Source organism: Diabrotica undecimpunctata, chromosome 2 (assembly GCF_040954645.1).
Source record: "Diabrotica undecimpunctata isolate CICGRU chromosome 2, icDiaUnde3, whole genome shotgun sequence".
Classification (NCBI taxonomy): domain Eukaryota; kingdom Metazoa; phylum Arthropoda; class Insecta; order Coleoptera; family Chrysomelidae; genus Diabrotica; species Diabrotica undecimpunctata.
The window spans coordinates 132,340,132-132,357,582 of NC_092804.1; the positions used below are offsets into that span (position 1 = coordinate 132,340,132).

Consider the following 17,451-nt stretch of genomic DNA (forward strand, 5'->3'; position numbering starts at 1 on the left):
TGGTTACTCGGGGTCTACCAGAGCGAGCTCTATTCTGTATTGAATTTATCTCCAGAAACCTATTCCATATCCGTGAGACATCACTCTGAGAAATACCTACTCTTTCCGCTACGAACCGTTGTGAATGGCCTTCTTCAACTGATCAGCGATCATTCTTGCACGGTCCAACTCAGAAATTGAATTAAGATTCATTATAAATCATGTTTTCACAGAAAATCACAAATTTTACCAGAATAAATTTGGCAAATGTTTACACCTTGGAAGAACCAGATCAATTAAGTGGGTATTTAAATAAAACAAAAAAAATCCAAAAAGTGTCTTTTATATGAAAAAGGCCTATTAAATAGATACGGATTTATAAAAGTGCAAAAATCTTGAATACGAGGGGTGATGCATAACTTTCGAAACGATGTGTATTTTGCTAAAAATTTCACAATTAGCATGAAATTAATATAGTTAGGCTGCAAATAAAAAAAATCGAAATTCATTTAAATATGTATGTGTAACCATTTGTCTTTTGTTTTTATGTGTGTTGTCTTATTTGTCAGGTGTGGTGTATTTTTTTATGGTGCATACCCAAGCTATGGATGGTGTAGGGGGGCGAAGACGTCTTGCAACTAAATCTGCTGCTGAAGACCAGGCGCTTGACCAGATAGCAAAAGAGGTATGTGTATTTTTTACTTTGGTTATATTAAAATGTTCCAGAATATTCATCAACCATCGTATGCAATATATCAACTTTATTTATTAATATTTTTTGTTGTGGCCTGTTAGTGTCTTTCGTTACAGTTTGAATAAATGTCAGTTTTCATTTTTTGAAACTTTTACAATGTTTTTTTTTTATGGTAGGACGTCAATTACGGTTAGTGGATAGCTAATATTTAAAAGTAAAAGTTTGTTTAGCTGAAAATGGTTGACTTCAATTAGTGCGGTCGTAAATATTATTAAATTTATCTGACTTGGTCCATTGTTAAGACCTTGTACCTCAGATAAACCATTGTTACCTGAAACCGGGCCTTTTATACTATTATCGGTTAACCTAGGATGTTTATAGTAGATACTAATTGAAGTCCAACCAATTACTGCTAAACAAACTTTACCTTTAAATTAATTAAAAGACAAAAAATTGCATTAATCGCTATGCACTTGCAATGATTATATTCATTCAAATTGCGGCAGTTTTGCTTATTGGCGTAGCAATTCAATCAAAAATGAATTTCATCGTTGAACAACAATTTTCTTATGAAAATCGGGATCAGCACCGATTTCGTTTTAGTCCCATTAACTTAACCTTGAAATCTGGCACGAGTTAAATGTTGTGAGAGCGCAAAACAAGATCTTTATCCAAAATCGGAAAAAAAGTGGATGGACATAGAATCATTTGTTGTGCACGATGACAGTTGGACTAGTTCAGATTTTCTTGATGTTACTCTCTATAGCAGCAATAGTTTCTTCGCTACACTTCGGTGTTATCATTTAGGTGGTGCAAAAAGGTCGACAATAAAATGGGCGTAGTGCGTGATGTGTTTGAGACCATCTTTGGTTAAGCTTATTATGGTAATTATTAAAATACATTGGTAAACATGGTTATGTTATGTTCTTAGATCAACACTTCTTTGTATATTAAGTACACAGAAAATATGTGTCAGTTTGTAACTGTCAAATAAAACAAATATTACTAACTGTGTTTAAATATAAAGTTTCTAATTATGATCAAATGGCCAGAATCTCATAGAAACAGTAATTTTTGGTAAAACTAGCCTTTATCTTCCCCTTGTAAATCATAAGAACCGAAAATGGTTTGGAGTCTGTTTATAATTAGCCAGGAGCTGCTTACGACATGAAATATTAAGGTACTTTTAGTTCGTTTTGTCTCTGTTCAGCCTATAGAGATTTTAAAATAAAAGCCGAGTTCGCACATCGGCCATTTACGCATGGAATAAATAAAAGTTCACTTTAGGAGATTTCCACGGATCCTCGTGAGAGAATGAATTTTTACAACGCGTCACTTTCCTTTGGGCGTAGGGATTCGTAAATCACCGACATTTAGTACCTTACGTGTAAAAAGTAATACAAACATTTAAGTACACAGCTTAGTATTCTCATTTAACAAGATGCAATTTAGTAGCTATGCCGAAATGAAATTAAGTGTTTAAAGGGAGTGCCATACCGATAAGATAAAAAATAAGCTTTTTTAACTTAATTTAAAACCTGACAAAACACTTGGAAAATGAATGCTGAATATTTTCTAATGGTGAACGAAGGAGATATAACTGGTTTTATTTTTATTTTTTGTTCTATATGTATTTAGTGCAGTACAGTGCTACGTTTTTTGTATAGGGTGCCCCACAATTTTTTTTTTGTATTTCAGAATAACCTTTGTTTTTTGTGTACAACCCGAAGGTTTGTATGTTCAGTATTCTAGTAATCAAAGGATAATTACTATACTTTTTGTTCAGCTATATTTGTAGGTATATTTTATTAGATAGTAAGTAAGATAGTAAGATCATACGTACATAAATGATATGCTATTAATTGAGGTAATGTCATAAAATTTTATATAAGAATAAGGATTATTTACAAAGATAGGTACGTGAAATACTCTTATTTACCTGTAGAGATCTTATGAGTCAATTTTACCTATAAGTGTTTGTTAATAAAACCTATGCAATAGTCACAAAGTCGCTAAAATCATTTTGGTGTCAAAACTAACAAATATATAAAGGTCTAATAATCGATAAACCGATATGTGCGTTTTGATATAGCCCATGCGGCCTTCATAAAGTATCGCGTGGAAATTGTGCGCCTCTGAAAAGTGCATAGTCGACGAGTTTTGTCCATTCCCTTATATTCTTTAGCCAAGAATAATTTTTTCTTCTGATGCCTCTTTTTTCTTCAATCTTCCCCATCATATACAATTTTAAAAATTGGTAGGTACTTGGAATTTTTAAATATGTGACCCAGGTAGGCTCCTTTCCTTCTGGGACAAGGTCCTCAGTTATCCAGCTTCCGAGATATCTGAACTTGGAGATTTGACTAATATTATTACCGTTCACATTTATACTCAAATGTATATTCAGTGTTTGGCTAACCACCAATACTTTCGTTTTATCTGTGTTAATTTTTAAACGAAATTGTTCTTCTGACAAAACAAAACACTGTTTTACGCCTTTCTGTCTTCGGAAGTTCTTTGTAGTTTAATTTTTTACTTTTACAGATGCTGTTTAATTTCTTAGCAGTTTCTTAATGAATCTTAAGTCATTCTAGTCTCTACATTGTAGCGGTCTTATTAACTCTGTATGAGGCGAACGCTTTATGGTAATCAGTGAGGCAGAGAAAAACGTCTTTGCGCTAGTGTCTGCGTTTTTGAAGTCATACGATCAAATTAAAGAGTGCTTTACGTGTGTGAAAGCCTTGCCTGAATCCAAACTGGGTGGGATCAATGTCTATCCCACATTTATTATAATTTCTTGCATGTATTATCTTCAAGAGCAGTTTTAATCCCTGTCTTAATAGGCTGATCATTCGTAACTGCTCTCATCTGTTTGCGTTAGGTTTCCTCTCAATATATACAAAGGTAGACTGGAGCCAGTCCTTCCTTATTTCGTCCGTCTCATAGATGTTATTGAATACTTCTACTCCTACATCTTTACTTGCTTTTTTTTTATTGTCTGTACCAGAGTGCAAGAGATTATTTGCAATAACTGAGATTTAACTAATCAATATAATATATATATATATATATATATATATATATATATATATATATATATATATATATATAAAATTTGCTTATTCTGTCTGTCTCTATCCGTAACGAAAACCCCAGCGTCACCTATCCACATAAACTACTTTTATCTGTGTAGCAGGTGACGATCTCTGCAACGTGTTGGGATTTATACGTAGCTTTTTCTAGGACTAGACAGAGATGTTTAAAATATAAATTTTAGTATTGCACAACCCGTTTTGTTATGTATGTTTGTATCATATTAACTTTAATTCTGTTGTCTACAACGTTTTATAAATAGTACACGGTTTATTCTTGATGCGTTAAAATCGGGCCACATTCTAGTATCAAATAAATGAATTAGGTTCACTTGATAAAGGTCCATTGACACCGAAACTCTATCTGGAGATAATAAATTTTGTGAAAATTTGGAATATAGTAAGTTCAACGTTCCGTTTTCAAATCAAATTTGGCTAATTTGATCCTCTTTGTATTAAAATACGTTGATCCGGAAAGGAAATAAAACATGTTTTAATGCTTAATTTTACGCATGCATTAAAAACAAAAACCATAAGTTGGAACCAAAACGTATGTAGTACAGCAAAACAAGTCAGTAGACAAAAATAAAATACAGCGATAAGTATAAGTGTAAAAGCAGTTATGGTGACTGGACCTAAGCAGGAGTGGATTCGTAATTTTTTGACTAGTTTTTGATATAATGAACTTGACTAATACTCTATTTCATATTTTTAAGCTAACCCTCTCTTTAATGAGATAGTTCTTTGATAAATTATTATACCTGCTAGTTATCCATTGATCGACCATCTCCTCCTCACTTCGTTATCCTACGTAAGGATATGGTGACGTCATGTTCGATTGACTGAATTTTTTGTTTCATTGAATTTTTTAATTTGATTAGACCACCGTGAAGGAGATCTACCTCTTGATCTTCTGCCTTCGACTCTACCTTCTACTATCAATCTTTCCATGTCCTCTTTCCTTCTAGTGATATGACCAAAGTATCTTAAAACATTTCTGTTTATTTTTGTAATGAACCTGATATTAATATTTAGTTCTTAAAGTACATACTCATTTATACGATGTGCTGTCCATGGAACTCGTAATTTCCTCATGTATACCCGCATGTCAAAAACCAAAGGCGTTGATTCAAAGGCTTCCTTGGTAGTCCACGTTACAGAGGCATATGTTGCAATAGGGAATATCACTGCACATAAGGCGAAGTTTCGTGGCTTTAGTTAAGTGGGTGTCTTTCCTGATTTTCGTCAGTTTTGCTGTAGCTGACCTAGTCATTGTTAGTCCTCGTCTTATTTCTTCTTCATACCGCATTATTATTTATTATTATCGATTCGAGGTAGTTGAACTTTCCCACCTTATGCTTCTGCTTGATTTTTTCTAGATCGATCAATTATCATTTTTTTTTGTTTGCATTGATTATTAGTTCGTGTTGTTGACTTACATTTTTGAGTTTTTCTGTATTACGGGGTCTAGTTCTTTCTGAGATGCAGCTAATATCAGGGTGTCGTCTGCGACACCCTGACACCCTTATTAATTTTAAACCCTCCCACCGCCATTCATCCATTCCAGTTATTGAAAATTTCACCTAATAGACCATTATGTATGTATATACACATTTGGAATTACTTTTACGGAACATAGGTTTTTTAATACAATAACTCAGATTCCCCAGTTAACCAGTGTAAATTTGAATATAACGTCGCTATGTTTTATAATTAATATGTTTGTTCCACTGCGTTGCTGCTCTTGCTCGATTTGTAGCAGCGTATTTGGCACGCGTACACCGACAGTGTTCCGTCTACACCGATGTTTTCCTGAAATTCTGTTTGGAATATGCGTAATTCTGTATTTTTGTGCAGATAATAATGTTTTATTAACAATTTTATTTGTGTTCATTAGGTATTATTTGAATTGGTTAATTTATACTTTAATACATTTATTATTCCAAATATTGTTTATAATTTAAAATTTTAAAGGGTTTATATTATGATATATTGAAATTTACCGATTTTTGCCAAAGGTATCTACCGATTTGGCTGGCAACAGTCCCAAGGAACATCACTGGTCGAGCAAATCAAATACCTTTGCTTCTAATTATAATACCATAAGCTGAAATTAAAGTAGTGTTACCATGTATACAAACGAAGAAAAAGTACACATTTTAAAATGATATTTTGGGGGCAACTCGTACCGTGACATTATAAATTTATTTACTTGTGCATATGAAGATAGGCCGATACCGATAGAATCAACTATTAGTCGTATTATTAAAAAAATTGAATCGTTTGGTTGTGTACAAAACTGTCGAAAATGTACGGATCTACCACGAGAGAAAATAATCAACGAAGTTCGGCAAAATAGGGAAATTGATGAAACTAGTGATCCTTGTTCAAGCAAAATTATTGCTGAAGAAGTTGACATGAATGATAGGACTGTCAGGAATATTTTGAAACGAAACAGTTACCGTTGTTTTAAAGTTTCAACTACTCCAAACACATGGAATTTTGTGAACTCATGATGAATAAACAAAATGAAAATGAACATTTTTTAAAAAACATTTTGTTTACCGACGAATCGATATTCTCGTTACATCGGAAACATAATCCGTCTATAGTACGATATTGGTCTCGGCATAATAAACACTTAAAGTATTCCAGTTCGAACACAATATCCCCAAAAACTTAATGTTTGGACAGGTATTTTGGGGGACTATATCGTCGGTCCATTTTTTATTGATGGAAATTTAACGGGCAATAAATATTTAGAACTGTTGCAAAATCAAATTATTCCAGCAGTTCAATTACTTTCTGTCAAAATTATTTCGAAACCATTTTCGGAAATAAATTAATTTCTTCTCGTGGTACGATCAAGTGGTCTCCCAGATCACCAGACTTATCCCCAAATGATTTTTTTCTTTGGGGATATTTTAAAACAAGTGTTTATCGACATGGTTTTAAAAGAGCCCGAAATTTAGCGGAATTGAGGGATTCCAAAAAAAACATTTTTGGAATTCGTTTTTATTTTTAGAAATCTACTTTTTTTTCAAGCCATTTTGGCAATAAAATAACAATTTTTTTTAGTTAAACAATATTTTTAATTCCATATCTACGTAAAATTGTACGTTTTTGACGAATTGACATGCACTCTACCTGTGTTCCGTTTTTACACTGGCGGCTAAATTTAATTATACGATGATCGTTTACGTTTGCCTAAAATATAATCTTTTGTAGTTTACAATAAGTAAAATCTGCGAAATACTGAGTATTTCGCAGATTTTATGCCAATTTACGCAGTCGAATGCTTTAGAATAGTCTACGAAGCGTTAAGTTTAGTTTCCACATCGAATTCGCGTGTTTTCTCGACAATTTGACGGACATTTAAAATTTGTTTACGGGGTCCTCTTCTTGGGACAAACCGAGATTGTTCAAACCCGAAATTTGGGGTAGCATAAACATCTTTAGCCTTTCATTGATTATATTAAAGAGAACTTTACTTGCATATGTTAATTCCGTTATCCATCATGCCTTATATTGTTTCAGTTGTTTCCTAGTTTTAGTCTTTTTATCGCAGCTACTACTTCGATTTTGAGAATATTTGGTTCTTTCTCTCAATCTGCAATTTCTTCAATTTCGTCCATATGGTTGTTATTCTATTATAGATGTCCACAGAAGTTTTTCCATGTTTTCGCCATTCCTTTCAGATTGGTTATGATGTTCTGTATTTTATGCATATAGGCATAAAACACAGTTAGATATATATGCTCTGTGATAGATTATCTGTATTTGTGCCTTGAATTCTCTAGATAGATACTTTACTTGAACAGATTTCTGAAGATCCGCATGTTAGAATCTTCTGTGACTTTTGGCGTTCTTCTTTTTTAGAAACCCGTTCTTCCAATCAAACAGAAATCAAACTTTAAATGGTTGAACACTTAAAAATATACAAAAACATTTTCTATGAGCCATGATTTGAGCCAAGCGGCTCTCATTCCATCTCAGAGGAACAATCATTTATTCCAGATACCATTATTATCATTACTGGAAATCGCTATTTGGTTAGGAAATATTCTTGTTGTTCTTCGCAGAACATATAGGTTTCGAGAACCTTAGGCCGTGTATATCATTTAGGATAACATGTAGGGTAAATTGTAATATTCTATAAAAGTAAAATATTTTTAATCCGCCTCTGACGGAACGTCGATCTGGCAGAGTAATGCATCGCGACATCGACATCGCGTCGACGGCGTCTAGTCGGAGTTCCCAAATCTAAAAATAGAGTCACATATTCACGCATCCCTAGTTTATTCTTGTATTTCTCATTAGACCGGGATATGTAAAACAGATATTCATAAACTGCATATTACTTTGCGAAATTGAAATATGATAGTGTTCTAACATTACAATTTTTTTAAGAGTCCGATACAAATCCTTAAAAAATATAAGCCAGTTAAGGGAAGATAACACTGAGCGATGATTTTAAGCAAAATACAAGTTTCAAATCATTTAGGTATAACTTAAAGATTTTCTCTAGACATTTTATTACGTTGATCAAAAGATTACGTCAATCGATCGTCATCCGATTCAATCAGCCCATCAATCTATATCAATCGATCCATCAACGGGTTAGTATACTCGTGCTTCAAATGCGTTTCAGTGTGGAAAATAGGTGGCGAGTGTTACGCTTCTGTGGGGCACGTGAATGAGTGAAATATTGATCAAATTTCTACCAGACTGGTCTCTTCAATCGTTTACATATAAGGAACAAAAGTATATCTATTTACTAGACAACGGAATATTGAACTTGAATGCATACCTTGAACTACAGAATTTTAAAATAAAAATATCGTTAAATTTCTAGTACCATATTTAGATAGAAATCTATAATGGAAGTATAATGAGTCTCCAAGACACATTTGGATAAAGTAGAAAATTTTCTTCTTCTACTTCTTTTTATGTAGACATGACTCTGTCTGTTTTTCAATGTGCCTCCAGTAAGTTGTCGTTCCATCGTTTACGTGGTCTTCCTACTGATCGTCTTTCTATTGGGGAACCGTCTCTTGCCATCTCTACTACTTTATTTGTTGTCATTCGGCTTATATGATCGTTCCATTCCACTCTTCTATTTCTTAACCAGATCTCTACCTTGCATCTACGTCGAATATCTGTACTTCTAACTCTGTCCCATAGTGTCTTACCATCAATTTTTCTAAGTGTTTTCATCTCTGCTGTTTCTATCATCGTTTTTGTCCTCTCTATCAGGTCGTGTTTCTGCCGCGTATGTCATTTTTGGTCTGATGACTGTTTTGTAAATTCTGTCTTTCATTTTTTTCCCGATATTTTTATTTCTCCCTATTGTTTCATTCAGGCAGCCTGCGGCTCTGTTTGCTCTATTCACTTGATCTTCCACTTTAGTTTCGAGCTTTTCGTAGCTAGATAATGTGATGCCTAGATATTTAAACTCCATTACTTGTTCTATTATCTGACCTTCCAGCTCCAATTTACATCTTAGTAAATTTGCTGTTGTAACCATGCATTTTGTCTTTTTTGGGGAAATTAACATTGTACCCTCTTTAATGACAGGGTAGAGGTTACACAAAGAACGGTACTAGGCTCGGGCTTCAGTCTGGTAGAGGTCTCTTGGTCGGGGCTCTTATGACAGCTCAAATATAAAGAATCAGAGAAGTACTGAAGATACAGGGACCAGAAGTTAGAAGATAAAAAGAAGAGAAGTTAGAAGATACAGAGAAGAGAGGTTAGAAGATAAGAGAAGGGAAAGATTTGGGCACCACCCTATTTTTAGAGGAACAGCAAAACCTTAAGACATATAGAATAAGGTAACAAGAAAGGTAAGGTACAGTTAAGATAATCGCGCGAGAATAATAGGTAGAGAGAAAAGGTATTATGGTTGTGCGGTACACACTTAATATTTCGACACATATACACTGTTTATATGATAAATCAAATAGTAATATAAATCAATAACAATGCCTGAAAGAGATACACAAAAATATAAATAAATTTATATCATAACAAAAAAACCTGCGTATTTACAAATACGCACGGACAAATTTGGATTTACAAACGTGCAACGGTTTGTAAATTAGATGGACTGTATATAGACATATTGGGCGTGAAAGTAATTTTCTAAGGGAATAATTTAAAGAAATTTTAACCATGCTTCAACATGTTTTTCTGGCGGTTATATTAAATTGGTGCAGCATACGTTGTAAATCGTCTTCACTTTGAGAGAGTAGTATTGCGTTATCTGCATAGCAGATTATTTTAAGTTGTTTTTGTCCTATTTGATATCTTTTTTTAGTTCTTATTTTTTTTACTATTTCATCCATAATCAGGTTGAAAAATAGATGACTCAGGGAATCTCCCTGTCTTATCCCATTGCCAGCTTCAATAGGGTCGGTTAGTCCTTCTTCCACTTTTACTTTTATTGTGTTTTTTTGGTAAATATTTTCGATCGTTTTGACTATTCCTAGAGGTATCTCTCTTACGTACAATAAGTGGATAACGTCCTTTGATTTGACCCGGTCAAATGCCTTCTTAAGGTCCACAAAACATAGATATGTAAAGTAAAAATTAAATAAATTAATTATAGTAGAAATTAAGAATACAACTGGGATATTACCGATTAACTCTTATTAATACCATGAGGGCAGAAACTATAAAACCTTAAATACAATTGAGACAACTAATTTCTAACAAGTTTAGCCGAAAGAGATTTCAAATTGGCAAGTTATATTTTACAAATTCGTGATATTTCAGTGCTAGCGCGCTTTATAGCATGCTATTTTCCTAGTTTTGAAAATTTTGGTGAGCACTGTACATATAATTATTCGTAGACTGTTTTTATTACGTTCCTATGCTAATATTTTTGTCTGGTTGTGATTACGTTAGGAGTGTGTAACTTTTCTCACGAAACAAGCTGCAGAAACATAAAAAGTGAACGCAGCTGTATATTATTTCCCCGAAGAACCTAATAAAAACGTCTATATTGCCACTCAATTCTAATTAGTCTGGGATAGGTTATAAAAACTATGACTCTAATCAAGACTACGGCTTCTAAATTGAGAGTAGCTCAGAGACGCATGGAACGGTCTATGCTGGGAGTGACGTAGCGGGACCGAATAAGAAACGAAGATCTGCGAAGAAGTACGAGTATTGCTGGTGTTGTGGAACGCATAGCAGAACTGAAATGAAACTTGGCAGGCCATGTAGCGAGGATGCACGACTCACGATGGACGAGCAAAATTACAAATTGGAGGCCAAGAGCAGATAAACGTAGTAGAGGAAGACCACCTACACGTTGGGCTGACGAAAATAGGCATATCACCAAAAATTGGCAACAAAGAGCACAAAATCGTAAAGAATGGAGGAGTCTAAGGGAGGCCTTTGTGCAGCAGTGGACGTGACAAATGACGGCTGGATGATGGTGATGATGAGGTTATAAAAGAGCTAAACATGATTTAACATTGACCTAAAATTTCGAGAATTAAGCGTTTAAATATTTTATTTACACAATTTTTTTGCAGCAATATTTTGATTAGTAAGAAGTAACGCAATTTTTTAGTAATTACTTTTATTAATTAATTAATCTTTATGGCGTTATGAATATTCTTTTTTATAATATATTATAAGATGAACAAACAAAAAGCTTTTTCATTTCTTAAAAGATTGCAGTCTTAAGTATTTTATATATCATTTTTTTAAGTAGTAATTAATTTGAGTTTTAAGTAATTATTTTTTTTTTTTCGATCTTTTAAAGACTGCAATAAGTTTATTGACGATAATACGTGCCCTTGACTATGCGCATAATATATCGATTTTATTGTTCGTCAATTTTACATTCTTGATTTTTTATTATTGAAACGATTTCCTGTTCTATGTGGGAAAGCATTTAGAAAGAACTTTTCTTTAGTTGTTAAAAATGTTTAAAGGCAGAACAGTACTTTAAAATACCGTGGCAAATTTAGTGTCTTCATATTTTATCAGATTTGTATGGTGTTATAACTCAGTTGCCATTCACGTGTTATTTATTTTATTAGCATTACCCATATGTAAATGTTTAAGTTTAACATGTGCATATATACAATGCTAAGTATGAAACGGAAACAAATAATGAGTTTTATACCATATTGGATTTAATTAAGATCCTATTGCCACCGTTATATGATTCATCACTGTATTAATCTTTTATATTTATTTCAAACGAAATTACAACGGAAATACATCAAATATCATCTTATCTAATCACGTTATTCGAAGTTTGTTCGTTAGGGAGACGGCTGATTATGGTATGCATGGCATTCGATAACTGATATAAGCATTTAAATGCGTCTGCTTCATTCGAAGTATTTCGTAAATTAGACCAGGGCATTTAGGAAAAAATAAATCAATTTTTAAATATAGCACCCATCGGTGCTGCACCTATTCTGTTCGGGATGACGTCAGGAAAAACGTCTACAATAGAAAAATGGGGTGAAATGCATAATTGCATTTACAGTGCCTAAAATGCATCCAAAAGTGCATGCAATTTTTGTAGCTATATCGAATTTTATGAAAACATGTCAAAATCAGTATATTAAGAGCCAGATTTTGTTATTTGGAGGTTTTTGGGGTCACTGAACATGAATACGCCATCAGAAACGACCCTCAGAGCACCTGGTGTCCATGGTTAGTGCTGAGGCACGACATCTGGAGTTTCGAAGGTTTTCAGCACTAACTTGATGCAAACAGATTACACAGGGTTTCTTCTGATTGCTTAACACGAATATGTCATAAGACATCAGAACCTACCCTCGGAGCACCTATGTCCAGGGTGACTGCTATCCACGTCATCTGGAATTTCTAGGGTTTCCGACACTAAATTGATGCCAACAGAGTACTCATAGCTTTTCGGTGTTGCTGAGTACAATTATGACATAAGTGAAGGCCTCTGGAGTTTCTGGTATCTAGGAGGGATACAAATAAAATGAATATAACAGTAGTTAATATCGTTTGTTGTTAAAAACCAACACTTTATTTTTTTACAATTAAGAATTTCAACATTTTAGAGGACATTTTACAGTTAAAATTAATTGACACATTTATGATTTATCACATTAATTTTCATCTTCGTCGATGAATTTCTCTTCGTCTTATAATTCTATGGATATTGATTGAACGATCAGCTGGTTACACTGGCTTTCGCATCTGTTTCTCACCCAACACATTCTCACTGAATCAATGATTTCCCTGGTATAATTATAATAGTAGTAGCAGGATAGCGATCTTCAAAGCAATTAAAATTGTGAGCGAGAGTTCAAATTGAAAAAAAAATGTTTTTTTATGATTTGTTGAAATTTTTTAAAACAGTTATTTTACTAACTTAATTTTAAAAATTTATTAACTTAATTTTTTTAATTGTTTATATAAATATAAACTCATTTAATAACTGACAATTATTTTTCTTTATTTCAAGATCGATTTACTATATTCCAATTTGAGCATGTTTATTATTAGGCATTGTCGTTGTTATTCGTTACCCTGTACACCAGATACTTCAGAGGTCTTCAACTACGCCATAATCGTGGTCAGCAACCCCAAAATCCCCGAGTAATCTGTTTGCATCAATTTAGTGGGGAATCCTCGAAATTCTAGAAGATGACGTGCATAGTAGTCAACCTGAGCACTAGGTGCTCCGAGGGTCGGTTCTGATGCCATATTCGTGTTCAGCAACCTCAAAAACCCCCGAGTAATCTGCTTGCATCAAGTTAGTGCCGAAAACCCTCGAAACTCCAGAAGATAACTTGCCTTAGCAGTAACACTGGGCACCAGGTGCTCCCGGGGGTCAGTTCTGATGACGTATTTCTAATCAGTGATACCAAAAACCCCCGAGTAACAAAATCTGACCCTTAATATACTGATTTTGAAATGTTTTCCTAAAACTCAATATATGTCCAAAAATTGTTTGCACCTTCGGATACATTTTATGCATTGTAAATGCAAGTACGCATTTTCGCCCATTTTTCTGTTGTAGACTTTTTTCCTGACGTCATCCTGAGCAGAATGCATTTCTGTGTTGATTATTTTAAATGCCCTGGTCTATATTGCAAAATTTCTTTATTCTTACACTAAAATATTGAACTAATTCATGGTTTATATTGCAAAATTTCTTTATTGTTACACTAAAATATTATACTAATCCATTAGATATTGTTAAAGTAACGATGATTCAGACAGAACCCCAGGAAAACCCCACAGGAAACAAAAATCTATTATCCAATTAGTTTGTTTTGTGTCAAACATTGAGCACTCTTGGTCAAAATTATTATTTAACACTTGCCAATAAAATTTAGAAAAAAAAAATGGTTCCAAAGTAACCATAAAAAAGTGCTCTATTTTATATATCTTTTTTCTTATGCATTACGTGTAGATCTCTATACACTTCTGCTTTTGCTTTTTTTATACCTAGCTTCTTTCTTTTACTTTTTGCGATTATATAATTTTGAAGATTTGTCATTACTATTGTCTTGTCACTCTACATATTTTCCCTTCTATTTTATTGAAGCTAAACTTCTATACTGGCCTTGTATTACTTTTTTCTCTATGGTAAAATCCTGACACGAGCGTCACAAAACTAGCGCCACGAAAAGGCCTCACGGTATAGTCTGCTATTCCGACTACTTTATCATTTTTCTTTTCTTAGATTTGGTTTGACCCCTACCAAGTCTCGTTATTCCCAAACCTCTTTCCTGAAGTTTTTTTAAGTACATATTTCAATAGCAATGTCTGCCTCTCATGTTTCATCTCATTTTTTTACTTGCCCTAAATAGTCCCTCTGTTTTCCCATCTTTATAACATCTCCTATTTAATTTTTTTTGTTCTTTGATATTTTTGTTTCAGTTCACGTCTTACTTCAAATTCCAGCACAAGCAACATGTTATTGGTTGATTGTCTCACTAACTTTTCGGTTCGGTAAAAGTTCGGTTCGATAACCCCTCAAATACCAAACTTTCTTCTCGATAATCAATAAAGTTCAATGTCTCGGTCTCTATTTCCAGTGACAGGAACCTTCGCATATCCTCAGGAAATAGACTGTATCCATTTCCCAACCCTCGAAGTCTTTAAACGTTATTGTAGTGACACCTTTAATGCGGAAGTCGAGGAAAAGTGGATCGTCTAGCACCTACCAAAATAGAAAGATAGGGGAAAAATATGGGAATTGTCGGGGCTTTCCTGCGGATGTATGCGTGCGTGGATATTTTTATATTTTTTTACGATAAGAATTCCTGTCGACCTTTTAAGTAGACTGTTCGAAATATTCCACTAATAAATATTCCGCTTGTCGTAAGGAAGTACATAGAGAATAGATCATTTAAATTATCGTACAACTTGTTATTAACTTTTGCTTACATGATTATCATCTTAAAAGTGGTACTGTTTATCCCATAAGTAAATTCGTTATAACATTAACTATTATGTAACAAATTATCAAAGATTAAGATGTTTTATTAACGACTAATTTTAACATTTGATCGTTTTATTAACGACTAATTTTAATATTTTTATCAAGTCAGTGTTGGTTACTCGTTACTCTTTATTGATAGATCTTGAAATAAATTTTGCGTCGGTGTTACCAGGTAACTCGGTTTTGTCACTGTGTTAAAGGCCGTGTGTTAAATAAATAAATAAATAAATATTTTTGATGTTTGGTGTTCAAATGACCCTTTTAATACATTCATATCTGATTAAATTTGATAATCCAATTCCCTTCTACTCATTGGGTGCACTGATGAAATGCACTGTGGTTTCAACTGTGCACGAATCTCGTCCAGATCTTCCTAATTTGTGCCATGACCTTTGTTTTTCTCCATACAACTCCTTTTTTATTAAGTTGTTTTGCTATTACAGCGTTCCAACTCTCCCTAGCTCTTTACATATCTTCTTTTTCTCTTTTGTTTTAGTTTCCCATATCTTTTTAACCGGTATTTCATTTTTTAGTCGCTGCACATGGCTCCATCAGTTTAACTGCTTTTTTTCAACATACTCTGCCATTGATTCAATTTTTAATTTATCTTTTATAACATTGTTTCTTACCCGATCTCTGTCGTCTGTATACTTAGTACCCAGGAGTCACATCCATACGGAAGTGGTCTATATAGCCTTAAAAATATTTGTTTTAGTTTGTTTCGTTATTTTTTCATCGTTATTTTTGGGCATAATAGGAGCTTGCTTCTCTGTCCTTATTTGTTTTATTTTAATAATGATAAATAATATAAACAGTTTTTATCAGTCGTAGGCGTTAATTATATAACATTTACACCAATGTTAACAAGCATAGGAAATTATCTTACGATTTTTCTCAATAAAATAAGTAATAGTAATAAAAGAATGTGTAATAATTCTACAAACAGTTTGTCCATTACGTCAGACAAGTGAACCGATAGATGTGGTTAACCACGCATAGAAACTTTTCCATTCTATTTTTAAAAGTTTATATAATCTCACATATATTCCTAAAATACATGTCTTTGCAAAATAGTTTTAATATTATTTTATATTTTTGTTTCTTACGATTGAATTATTTAATTTGTATTTTATAAAATAGCAACATTATCGCCAAAATGACGCCGTTATTTTTTTGTGAATTTAGTTTCCTGTCTTTTTTTCCAAACAAACCAAATAGCCTATGCTATATTCATTATAGGTCATTTTAAACTCTTTTGTGGAATAGTCCATGGCAATAAAGAGTTTTTCGTAAGGTCATTTTACAAAAGAAAAATCAGTTTTCGAAAGAAAAGTCAACGTTTTGCTGAGTTTCACTTAATAATCAATTCTGAGGACTGAGGGCTTTAAGTCATAGCTTTGTTCTCCTATGTGCAGAGAAAATGTATGGTTTAGGAGATAGGGGGGTTGACTATTCACTTTTATGTTCCCTCGGTACCTTGACAGTCGGTGAAAGTTAATCGCACGTATGAAAGCTCAGTTATACTTGGAAAAACCCCATCGACTGCCTATTTTTTATAATTTTTTATAACTCCGGTTTTAACAATCGGATCAAAGTTTACCAAACTTTGATTTGTTCATTTTTTTTTTCAAAAGGATCAATTTTCATTTTGGTAAAATTAAATATATCTAATAGTTTAGGAAATGCAATCATTTAAACAATTAAATTTTTAATAACAAATTATCTGGCGGGTTTTCAGCCTGGTGTCCTCGAAAAATCGAATCTACGCTCCAAAAAACGTAAAAAAACATGAAGGTATCGAGTGAACATAAAAGTGCATACTTAACCCCTCGGCTCCTAGACTAGTAGGTGTAAATTGGTTAATTTTTAATCCTAAACGGAGCATGCTGAGTTACAGATTCGGAATTTGCATTTTTTGTCTTTGGACATAAGTTCGGCCACCTACATTTATTCATACAGAGCAGGTTTTAACCCAGTGTGGCTTTTTCAGTTAACGTAAAAGTAATTTAAAAGTGAATAAACCGATACTGCGAAGTATCGAAGGACCCAAGAATTCTTGCACGTAATAAAAGGCTTATCCGAACGACTGAAGTAGAGCAATTTGGTTAGGAACGTCCCCATTTAACAATAATTTCGGATCGTTAAATAATTACAATATAGTATAGAACTAACAATATTTTCATTTGTTAACGTTTCACTATACAAAACTGACTAAACAAAACAGTACT

The 17,451-nt window shown here is 33.2% G+C and overlaps 2 protein-coding genes across 4 annotated transcripts in view; one reads left to right on the forward strand and one right to left on the reverse strand.

Annotated features, from left to right (window-relative positions):
* The window catches only part of LOC140434898 (acylamino-acid-releasing enzyme-like), a 90,134-nt gene that overhangs the window by 62,497 nt on the left and 10,186 nt on the right, over nucleotides 1-17,451 (reverse strand). The window contains exon 1 of one of the 2 annotated variants that reach the window (XM_072523513.1): nucleotides 5,769-5,785. The exons of the other annotated variant lie outside the window; for it this stretch is intronic. The gene's annotated coding sequence lies outside the window, so the exon portion shown is untranslated. Of the gene's footprint in view, nucleotides 1-5,768; nucleotides 5,786-17,451 lie in introns of those variants that run through there. 2 annotated transcript variants of the gene reach the window in all.
* LOC140434899 (leucine-rich repeat flightless-interacting protein 2) overlaps nucleotides 1-17,451 on the forward strand; it is a 134,432-nt gene that overhangs the window by 24,324 nt on the left and 92,657 nt on the right. Inside the window, exon 2 of one of the 2 annotated variants that reach the window (XM_072523518.1) lies at nucleotides 549-664. The exons of the other annotated variant lie outside the window; for it this stretch is intronic. Coding sequence (XP_072379619.1) covers nucleotides 566-664 — 99 coding nt within the window. The 5' untranslated portion in view covers nucleotides 549-565. The remainder of the gene's footprint in view (nucleotides 1-548; nucleotides 665-17,451) is intronic. 2 annotated transcript variants of the gene reach the window in all.